The sequence below is a fragment of the Canis lupus genome, chromosome 9, assembly GCF_011100685.1.
Source record: "Canis lupus familiaris isolate Mischka breed German Shepherd chromosome 9, alternate assembly UU_Cfam_GSD_1.0, whole genome shotgun sequence".
Taxonomy (NCBI): Eukaryota; Metazoa; Chordata; class Mammalia; order Carnivora; family Canidae; genus Canis; species Canis lupus.
The window spans coordinates 12,765,899-12,778,145 of NC_049230.1; the positions used below are offsets into that span (position 1 = coordinate 12,765,899).

At 34.9% G+C, this 12,247-nt stretch overlaps 1 protein-coding gene across 4 annotated transcripts in view; it reads right to left on the reverse strand.

Moving 5' to 3' along the window:
- Positions 1 to 12,247, reverse strand: part of CEP112 (centrosomal protein 112) — a 399,815-nt gene that overhangs the window by 347,906 nt on the left and 39,662 nt on the right. For 3 of the 4 annotated variants that reach the window (XR_005364290.1, XM_038546803.1, XM_038546800.1), the window contains exons 5-6: positions 10,949 to 11,042; positions 9,025 to 9,102 (exon numbers count right to left, since the gene is read on the reverse strand). Coding sequence is in view for 3 of the 4 variants with exons in the window: in XM_038546803.1 (XP_038402731.1) it covers positions 9,025 to 9,102; positions 10,949 to 11,042 (172 nt within the window). In the remaining variant the exon portion in view is untranslated. The remainder of the gene's footprint in view (positions 1 to 9,024; positions 9,103 to 10,948; positions 11,043 to 12,247) is intronic. The other variant, XM_038546802.1, reaches the window with a different exon arrangement.

Here is a 12,247-nt window from a genome sequence, read left to right on the forward strand (position 1 = left end):
ATTTGATAAAATACAGAATTAAGTTGGTATATGAAAACATTTTCTATATGTCTTAATACTTAGTGTTTTAGGATGGGTATTGCATAATATATTTTTAGTAGTCCACTAACAAAATATAAAACATAAACTCTTTGCAGACAGAAATGCACCATCGTGATCCTCTCACAGCCTAACTGCTCAGCTTCATTTCCACTACTCCTCCCAACAAGTTTTAGATTCCCAGAACCTTGGTGACTTACACTGCTGAAATACAGTAGTCTTCTTGTGCCCCTCTACCCCTAGGCACAACTCTATGCCCCTCTAACCTCAATAAGCATGCACCTATTCATCTTTCAAGTCTCATTTTAATTATTACACAGCCAGGCAGGTTCAGTGCATGAATCCTTATATTTGCCTCCAGAAAAGGTAGAGAATTACCTCTCTACTAGAGTAGAGAATTGCTTTGGGACTACTCCTATATCTACCTTCCAGGCTCATCTACCCCCTCAGTATACCCTGTACTCTAAGAACACCAAACGTCTTGTTTTACCTTTAAAAGCACTACATTCTTTCCCAAATCTGAATCTTTGCAACCTATGAAATCATTCTCCCAACTTCTTATTGTTCACTTATTCAAGACTCTTCCCCAGGAAATTTAATTAAGTTTCTACTACTTCAATTGTACCCTTTTATAATCAAACATCTGTCTTCTATAAAAGAGTAAAAACTCTGAAAACAGATTATGACTGTCACAACCCATCTATCCCAAGCATCTACCACAGGGCCTGGCAGGTAGGGGCCCAACAAATATTCATTAAGAAGAAAGGAAGGAAGGAAGGAAGGAAAAGAGAGAGGGAGGGAGGGAGGGAGGGAGGGAGGAAGGAAGGGGCAAAATGTACCTGATCCCACCCTCTTATCAAGCTTCTAAACTATCCTAACGTGTCTCTCATAGCACATTCTAAGTGTTTATCAGTATGTCTCCACATCTGCCTTTGTGCACAATAAATGCAAAGATAATGACTTCTCAATTTTGTATTCCTAGAAATACCATAATATCTAACTCATAGTAGGCTTTTGAGGAAATATTTAGTGAATGAATATACTATATGATAAATTAGAAACATTCATTATTATTTCAACTATTTCATTCATAAATGAAGTGATAAGTAAAAATCATTATCATGAAATTCTAATCTGACATCTTAAACTTATAATTTATGACATAGATAATCTCAAAATGTACAATAACATAAACATAACGTGTACACACGTGTGTCCTAGAACTATATGTCCTGAAACCATTGACTGAATAGCACCTTGATTTTATGCGTGACACTAACCATGACTTCAAACTAGGATAATTGTTTTTACCCTGAAGTATACCATTGGCACCAACTGACAAACTTTGTTAAACATATATTATCAGGATCTACTCCTCCAAAATCTCACTATGTTTTCAGAAAGCTCCTCAAACAATTTATTATAGTTAATAATCATAGAAGATAATCCATGCTCAAGTTGATAATAAAGATAAGGATGAATAAAGGGCCAACTACTAAAAGAATACAGAGGCAACAAAATTAAAAATAGAACTGATTATTCATTTTAAAAAAACATAAAAGCCTCTCTAGCAACAGATAGAATCTGAATAGTTAACTATATTTTAACACTTAGATAAGGAGTAATTTACAAAATAATTTTCTTTTGCCTGAAGGCTGATTCCTATAAAGTAATGACAACTGTCTGAATTGATATTTCTCTCCCCATCCTCAAAAACCCGTAAAGATCACCAAAGACAGCACATAAAAACACCCATCACCTATGCCTACATCATAATAAGGAGAAATTACTAAAACCTTTGACTTACATTTAAGTGGCCAAAGAAAGATCACGGATCAGCAGAATAAGATCCTAAGCTAAACCAGAGTGACAGAATGGAACAAAAAGGAAGTGCCTCAGGGTCCCAGTGGTATTGGAATATAAGTGTCATCAAATATTGACTTGTAGAAGGAGAGTGGTCTACCTTACGTGAGTGAGTCGTACAAAATACCTGATGGATCAGAGAGCTGGAGACAGGAGAATCAAAAGAAGGGTGTGAAAAACTATAAAGAACCAGAGAAGGTTCTTACGAGGGAACCACTTCTGCAGGAGAGACAGGCCCCTTGGAAGGAAGTTTCTCCATGGTGAAGGGAAAGAAAGGAAGAGCTATAGATAAAGGACCCTACGGGGTGCCTGGGTGGCTCAGCAGTTTAGCGCCTGCCTTCAGCCCAGGGCGTGGTCCTGGAGTCCAGGGATCAGTCCCACGTCGGGTTCCCTGCATGGAGCCTGCTTCTCCCCTCTGCCTATGCCTCTGCCTCTCTCTGTGTCTCTCTGTATCTCTCATGAATAAATAAATAAAATCTTTTTAAAAATAAGTAAATAAAATAAAAGCAGAACCCAAACCTTTCAGAAGACAACTTAAAAGAATGACTTAAGGCACCGGGTGGCTCAGTTGGTTAAGCATCCATCTCTTGATTTCAGCTCAGGTCATGGTCTCAGGGTTGTGAGATTGAGCCCCTCATGGAGCACCTGCTGGGTGTGGAGTCTGCTTAAAATTCTCTCTTTCTCTCTCCTCTGCCCCTCCTCACCCCATCTCCCACTCCCCTTCACTTGCTAAGAAAAAAAAAAAAAAGAATGACTTATGGCCAAAACAGAAAAGATTTCTTACGCAAGAGACAAAAAAAATCCAAAAAGCATAAACAAAAAATTAATAAATTTGACTAGGCAAGAACTTACTCCAAAAAATATATCATAAATAAAATGAAAAGATAACCATAAACTGGAGATGTTTGAACAAATTATCAGTCTCAAAATACGTAAAAAAGGTCTTTAAAATTTAATGAAAGAATACAGGTTTTTTAATGGGAAAAATATGAGACACAATTTACTGATGAAGAAATTTGTATGACTATTACACATATGAATATATGTGCAATCTTTTCCAATGAAAATGTAAAGTAATACCACAGTGAAATAGCATTTTATAGCCACCTGATTGGTACACATTAAAAATCTGAAAATAAAAGTGTTTCAGATGGTGTACCACTAGTGGGTGTATGCATTTGTACATTTACTTTGGAAAACATTTATTAAGTGGAGATAATAATAAAACCCACTTAAATATCACCCAGAGGAAGAGGCACATTTAGTAAATAACACTGTACTATATATACACAGCTTTTTGAAAAATAGAGGCAGCAAATTTCCAGGAGGCAGCAAAGTGCACTCAATAAATATTTATTGTCTGAAGGTATATATATGAAAAGTAAGTAACCATTCTCTATTTTTGGAATGGATAAAAACAGCCTAGAAAGTAAGTTCTTCAAAGACACACCCATATCTGCAAATATATAAAACCCTAATTCATGAAGCAGAATTAAATAGAAGGGGAAAAATAAAGGCGGGGGAAACGGAATTCTCAAAGATGCTCAAGCTCTAATTAAGCTTAAAATTTAAAACCAAAGCCAAGAAAACCATCTGTGACTTATTTTGACACAGCTCTACATTTACAAGCGGAGTACAAAATATTGGTTTAGCTAATTACAATGTAGCCTTTCAACTATGGAGAAGTGACTCCTGTTTCATCCTCTGCATCTTTAAAAGCCATTTAAATACAGAAGTTAAAGACTCATTCTGTTATCATAAATTTCCTTTCTCAAGCTGACCAAAAAAAAAGAAAAGAAAAAGTCTATTATATTATAATATTTAAAAACAATAATGAACACTGTAAACATTTATGAATCTGTTGTTGTTCATTTACAATACATTGAGTTTGTCTCATTACCACTTTCAATATGTAATGAGAATTATCCATAGTAAAGCATGTTCTTGCGTCTATTTGGGGGAAATAAGCAATCTATTTTCTGATTTTATAACAGCAGCCAGATGTGCTTTGAAGTTAAATGTTCCCACTTTGTAACCTACCAGTAATGGACTTGAAGCAATCTGTAAACAGTCTTAACATTTTTTTCATGTTCTTTTAGAAAATTTCTTGTTCTCTCATAATACCTCAGGAAAGAAGACCACAATAAAGAATGTCCAAAATAGAAGATAGAAAAGATGTATGTGAAACACTAAAGTCTAACAAAATATTATACAGAAAACAAAGCCAAAAAAATTAAGTTCCAATAGCAGGAATGAATCACATGACCAAACACTTCTTATTTAGAGAGCAAATAGAATCACAGTAATAAAATATGTAATAGTTTAAACTAGACACAAATACAGATATCTGAATTCTTTCTAATGAAAACTGCTTTTAATATTCTATTTTGGTTAGTGTTTTAGCCAATTTGTTTGATTACAAAGGGCTCTGCCAGTTTCTTTGGATTATTCAGGATTTTGGTCAAACTGATCAAATACCCCTATAGACTAATGTTGACCAATTAAAGATATTCTATGATTCTAGAAAAATAGATATTTTATCTGATATTTTAGCCGCCTTAAAGGAAAGGACATTACCAAGCAATATATTACTAGCACCACAACTAAAATAAATGTTTTTAGGTCATGGCATCAGTCAGAACTGCCAAAATTCTCTCAATAGCATAAAATAAATTCAGTCCTCAATGTCAAATCAATTACGCTCCAAAATAGTGTTTTTTAAGTCAACATTTTAAAACTTGAAAAACGTTTTTCCTCAGAAATAATACTACAAATGGAGGCTGATTCGTTGGTTTACTCACATTTCAACATTTAGTGAGCACAAATTAAATACAGACATAAAGGCACAGTCTATTGGCATGAGGAAAAGCAAATAAGCCAAAGGAACAGAATGGAAACAGAAAGACATGTACTGTCACCTGATCTATGAGACAAATAACACTGTAGTACAGCAGGATGAGTCTTTACAATATGTGAGAGTGTCACCTGGATAGACATAAGGAACAAAAATAAATCTTAACACCCTATCTTATACCATATACCCAGATCACCTCCAGATGGGATGTAATCTAAATAGAAAAAGTAAAACCATAGGGCTGCTAGGAGAAAACAGAGAAGAACATCTTCAGGACCTTAAGGTAGTCAAAGATCTTAAATGGAGCACAAAACAGCATTAATCACATAATGAAAAAATGAGAAAATGAACTGCATTAAAATTTAATTTTTCTGTTCATCAAAGACACCAGTAAGAGATTAAAGGAAAGCAACAAAGTAGGAGAAACTATTTATACTTAGTCCAAAAGGACTCTTACCCAGAATAGATACAAAGCTCTGACATACCAGTATGAAAAAGGCAAACAACCCAACAGAAAAACTGGTAAAGCCACAAGTAGGCACTTGACTCCCAGAGACCATCTAAACTGTCACGAACATAGGAAAAGTCACCTAACTGTGTTAGTCACCAGGAAAATACATATTAAAACCACATAACGCAATGTTACTAACCACTCTTAAGAAAGGCTAAATTTTTTTAAGTAAAAAAAAAAAAAAAATTAACTGACCATACCAAGGATTGAAGAGAAAGTAGACTCTCAGAAGCCGGCACTTTGCTGCTGCTGATGAAAACGAGCACAGTCACTTCAGAAAATCATTAGGCAGTATCTGTATTAATTAGCTTTCTGCTACACCACAAATTACCCCAAACCTTCACAGCTTCAAACTACAACCATTTTATTTAGCTCGCAATTCTGAGGGTCAACAAGTTGGGCAGCTCATCTACTGGAATCGCTCATCTCAACCTACTCTTTGGTCTTACTCATATTCTTTTGTCTGCTACACCAGCCTGACAGCTGTCCTTGGTGTCTGATTAAGACAGTTCCCAACAGCCACAGTGAAGAAGGCCCCAGGGAGCAGAACAGCCAGGCTTCCCACAAGGACAGTAAAGGCATATCCCCACTTGCTAACAGCTCACAGGTAACCCCTAGCCCTCGGCAGAAAGGTTCACTCCTCCCTAATGGCCCCTGACCTCCAGCTGGGTCTGCCTAACTCTAGGGCGCTGTCCACCCGCTGGAGCTACCTGCGGGATCTAAGGGGCACTCACTTCTGCTAACCTCACCCAGCTCCCACTGCCTATTCCTGAGAGCAATCCCTGTGCTAATTCCATACTCCTCCTGGATCCTGCTCTGGGGCAAAGTAGCAAAGAGAGTCCTCACTATTCCTCTGCTCCTGGTGAGAGTGAGATTTTACAGTCAGTGCATAGGCCAATGGCGGCAGTGGGCAGGTGACTAATAACTAGAATGGAAGGCCCAGGAAAGTCCTCCTCCCAGCTCTCTACCAGGGCCTCAGAAAAATAAAACGGAAAAAAAAAAAATTTACATAAAGACAGTCAAGCATGGAATATATCAATTATATGGCACAGTAAGAAAGTTTCCCCAAAACTAAAGGTTAAATGTTTAAAGAGTAAGAAAAAAATACAGGAGGAAAATTTAATTGCTAGGTTTAATAAATAAATCTCTCTATTTGAATTATGTATTCCTTAAAAAAAAAAAAATACTAACACTCCCGGGAGAAAGAAAGAATATATTTGCAGGAAAAAAATGTATTTTTAACAAAAGCTAGAAAATTCAAATTCTAGAACATCTAATGCACCTGAACGAAGGCGTATGAAAGTCATGCCAGCAATATAAAAAATGCACCCCTGGCATAGAGCACTAAAATTAACTACTATTAACCATCATTCACAGGAAGAAAGAAAAAAAATCCATCACACGTTCTCATACAAAACTAAAATCAAAGTAAAATCTAAGCTTTTTAATACACTGGATTCTTAAATTATTCTACTGTGATCAAAAGATATAGTTCAGCCTGATTAATGTATATATGTTATAAATATATAAAAATGCAAGACTTTCATATTTTACAATGTTAGTGCATCCTTTGAACAATAAAAGTGTGAAACAAACCCAGGCAGACCTAGTTTTCAGGCATTACCTCAAAATATTTTAGATGTTTTATTTTAATTTTATTATATGAATTCAATCCACTGAACAGTTAAATAATCAGGCAAAGTACTCTCTGTGCTAAGAAATGTACATCAGAAGTTTCAAATGGCTAAGGGCAAAGGCAAGTTTAAAAGGATAGCCCAGGATTTCACTTTTCACTTTAATATTGCTTTCTGGCAAATAACAAAAATATTTCTTTCTGGGGGATTTCCTGTGCTCTTCTCCCACACTCGTAACTTAGGCCTGCCCTCCAGTGGCAGCTTCTGCTCCACCTTCAAACATAACAGTGTGTTTCTTTTGACTTATTATTCCCCTCTTGTTATTAATTCTCTCTCTTCTCTTTAGCTAACATGCTCCCAAAATGGCTAGAAGATTCACATTGCTTTAAATTCTTATCCATGCCCTACCTTCTACTCATGTCCCTTGCAGGAGCCAGCTGTCCTTACTCTGTCCCCTGAAGACTGGCTGTCCAGCCTCTGGGTGCAGCCACCACCCGGCACCGTGTGGCTATGAAATAGGATTCCAGCCCTCGAGTCTCATGAAGCTGACAGAGAACCAATGTTCCCATTTCCTAGAAGTAAACCTTTAGGTGCCCTTCTGGTCAGCTCACCAATCAGTCGCTAGCATCTTTTACCCTCTTTGAAATGTCTTTTTTTCAATACTTGCCATCTTCACAGAAATCATACTAATGTGGTATTCATCACAAACACCAAAAAGATGATTGGTTCCCTTTCTCCAATTTCTATTCACACTCAACACAACCTTCAAAATGCCACCAAGTCAATTTTCCTAAAGCACTGCTTTCATTAAAGACCATTATTAGGAGGAAAGGTTTTACGTTTTTAAAAACAACAATCCCTAATGTGCAGTGAAGAAGTAAGAAATAGATAATCTTATATACTGCTAGTTGGAGAATAAACTGGTATATACCATCTGGAGGCAGGTGCCTAGAAGGGATGTAACCTGAGAAAGCAACCAAAAATGTATACAAAGAATCTGTAGGAAATTTTACGGCAGTATTACTTATATGTTACTTATATTAGCCGCAAACTGAGAGCAACCAAAATGTCCAAAAACAACAGAATGCTTAAATAAGTTATGTAATACCCATCCAAAAGAAAAATTAGTGCCATTGTTAATATTCATATTTATAGAACTATTATAAACCTATAGCAAATTTAAAACAGCACAAAATAATATTTATAACCCCAATTTTGTTTAAAGTTTAATTGTGTAAATACAGGGGAAAAAAGAAAGGGAGGATATATAGAACGCAAGGTTAAGCCATCTCTCAGTGTTAGGATTTTCAAACATACTTTATTCCTCTGATTTTCTATACTTTTCAATTTTCAAATTACAAACTATTTAATTAATAACAAAATGTGATAAAAATTGCTCTAAACCCCTTTTCATTTCCTCAGAGCATTTAAACAGCATCATGTAGAGTGGACCGTGGAAGGAAAAAATAAACCTCTATGGCTCACTATTGCCTAACATGTAAAAGCTAAATCACTCCATCTAGCAATCAAAGCTCCAATACAATCCAGCCTGATTAACACTGCCCACTAATCCCCTACATTAATCCCAAAGATCCCGTCATGTCAAGTGACTTACACCACATGTTCCTTCATACCTCTCTCTTCCCAGCTCTGTACCTCCACAGCTATCCAGATACATCCATGCCCCTCTCGGCCTCTGTATCTCTAAACTGCTGCCCATGATGGCAGCTCATCCAGGAAATCTCCCATTTTTTTTTTTTTACCCAAATGACCTTGCTTCTCCAAGTCCTCCCTCCCTGTTCCACCACTTTAGTATTGTACTTTCTAATTCATTTTAATATTTCACCATATACTATCTTAAATTATTATTTAATGACTTATGTGTATATCTTCTATTTTACCAATGAGAAAATCAGCTTGTTGAGGGCAGGGGCTGTTTTATGCTTCTTTGGAATGTTCTTTCTCTTTCCTGTACTCAAAGTCCTTCTCCCACAGTACCACCGCAGTACTGAATGGCTGACATCCAATAATATTCACTAAATAGAATTAGTTGAGATGTTTTACAAATATAATACGATTCTCCTACATTAATATACATACATAAAACAAGTACTTTTTTTTACCCCAAGATTCCAACTATTAAGGCGAGCTTCAATGTCGCTGTCATCCAAAGAAACAGCAGATTTTTTGGAATGAGCTTCCTGAAAGACAAAAGACAAAAGACAAGAAGGGGGAGAAGGAAGGAAGAAATAAAAGCAAAAATGAACGAGGGAGAGAGGGAGTGAGGGGAAAAGAAAGAAAACAGAAAAGACAGAAAACAGGACAAAATATATGTCATTCAAAGTAATGAAAAATTTTGTGTGCTTTTCTGGTGGTGGTGCATCACCCTCAGAGGAAAGGTTTATGTCAGCTGAGCTAGAGTTCTCAATTCTAAGTAATGACTGTTTATTATAGCTGCTGAGGGCTATGAGGTGCCTTCCAATATATTCGCATAGTAACTAGATTCAAAAAAAAAAAAAAACACATCAAAAGAACTTTTTAAAAATTAATCCAGATTCTTCTCTTTAAGTTCTTTTACAAAAAGTTTTAATTGTGGTATACCACAGTAGCTTTAAAGGGGGGTGGGGAAACACTTGAAAAGATGAATTATTTATAATCCTTAAAATTAGTTAACAGGGAAGTTTGTGTTGATGTCCAAGAAGCTCTTTGTTCTGAAATTAATTCTCATTCATACACTGAATATAAAGAGAAATAAGCTTTGGATTCACATCATGAGAACACAATAATGGTGAAATTTTACTTTTTAAAAAATTAAAATTGCATGCTTTTTTCTCCTCCCATATAACTTATTATATTACACATTTATCAAAGCCGATTAAAAATATAATTAACTGAACACAGTCTAAAATTGGTACCCAGAAATGGGCAATGATCTAAAAGCTCTAGAAACTTAGAAAAGTAAATCTGTGTATAATAATAATGTGTATGTTACAGTACAGCCAAAAAATGTATTTTTAAATTAAATTTATTGGCACAGCATTTTCACGCTTTTAGAAAAACCTCATTATTAATAAATAAATTTACCTATAATCATTTAAATTATCTGAAGTGATGAAGATATACTAAAATGTTCTTCATATCTTATTATCTCCAAATTTCTATTGAACAGAATGTTGAATTTATTATATATACCATATTCAAATTCCTTATTATTTATATTGTTGGTCCCCTGCTTCTTGTCTGTTTTTCTTTGTGAACAAGAAGTTCTCAAGAAAAAGCACCTGCCTTATTTTAAGTGAATGTAATGGTTGATAATAAACCCACAAATATTTAAAACACGCTGCCCTTAAAATATTTTCCAAAGTTCCAAACTATCACTGGAGAAAATGCAGTGAGTTATGTTTGGAGCAATATTTGCTGAACAGTCACGCATCACACATGATCTCTTTGTAACTAAAAGTCACATAACCCAAGACAAGCCAGAGTTACAAAAGAAAGGCCATAGTAAGCAGACAAAATTCTTCTCTTTATAAAGCCAACTGGAATGCTCACTAGCACCTTGTTCAAACCAAAACCATGTTAAGTAATTAGATGCAAGAGAGGCATTCACATTTCAGGACATAAATAGTTCATTTTCAGCAAAAATGCAATGTCCCCTACTTCACTACAAATTAATCCCAGTTTCTTAAATTTGTGACCACTGGATGTCTAATCATTTATATACACACACACATACCCACACACATATACTCTGAGTAAAAGGGGAAAGGAAAAAAAACTAAAAAATGAAGCTTTCCAAAGTCATTCTTCAGTGCACAAGAGAAACAACACACTGCTTCACATGATGCCTCAGAATCATTGAGAAAGCAGAAGGAACAAGGTGGAATATACCAAACACAATTTTCTTTGCTATCAGGGTGTTCACCAAAACATTTAGACTTTATTCACTGTTTTCAAATAATTGTTGGAATTTTGACAAACATGAAATTAAACATTTGTGGAGTTATTTTAAAATAACAAACAAACAAAAGTAGAATCTGATCTTACACAACTCTTTGGGGTAATATTTTGTCCATCTTCTCTGGAGGTTGGACTCATAGAATGGGATCTCATTTGGAGGTTCGCAGTGGATTGCTCCCTACTAACAGACCAAAATAGTAACAATCAGAATGGGGGAAATTCAGAGGACACATGGGCATTCAAATCTAGGATTACTAATTTTTTCCTCCTGGATATCAGATGATTGTTTATATTTAACAATGATGTTTCCATAGTAAAGAAAAAATAAATGCGAATAACAACCATTTGTATTTCTTATGTTTTAATTCACTTAGGCTTAACTATAAGTAAAATGTCACCTAAATGCCACACACTTGCTTACAAACAAGTGCTATTTTTAAGTGAAACTATTAATAAACTACATGTATTTTTTTTAACTACATGTATTTAAACCTTTTCTCCTCCCTCCTTCTTTTCCTAAGGTAGAGAACAAGAGAAAAATAAAACATATATTCTCAGAGAGGATAATTCTTTTAAAAGGTTAGTAAGTGTTATTGGATTCATGTTGCACATCAAGATGAAGCATTAAAATATATAAAATTTAAGTATCTTGTGTACTGAAAATTTGGATTAATTTGAAACCATGTCAGAAACTACAGATAAATCAAAGTCTTAAATTTAAAATACACCACATTAATTCAGGTAAAATGTTGTACATACAGTATAAATAGGAAAATAGTGTAAGCTTCCAAATGAATTTGAACAAGAAGACTTTTCTCCAATATAAAATATAGTGTAAAAATACCATTCTCGATATTCTACTTTAGCCTGGAGTCTCTCATGTATTTTTACTCAAGCTATTTCAATGAAAGTTTCATTATTATGAATATCTTTTCCTCTGAACAGCTCCTTAAAGATACATAAAATGGAAATTAACCATTAAAGAATGAGTTAAAGTCACTAACTTTTAACCATAAGCCCTATCAGGATTCCCTTCACAAATACTGGTCCATACTAAGTATTCTCAAGGACAGAATAGTAGTTGAAAAAGACAAGATGACAATGAATGTGTTTTTGTTAGTAACATTGAAAGAGCAACAATCCTTAGACTAGTTACGAAGTAATGTAGAATATCTGAAAAAGCTGTTTTAAAGAGAGCTATTAATTTATATACCCCTACTCAATATCCCAGATATCCAAATACTTAAGAACAAACAAGAAAATAGATGAAGTAATATTTTGAGAATAATTTCATTAGCCCATGTGCTTGAGCTGATATAAACATTTAAAACTAAGGATGTAGGAAGAGGCAATCTGATACATCATACTAAGCACTGGCCTGTCTTT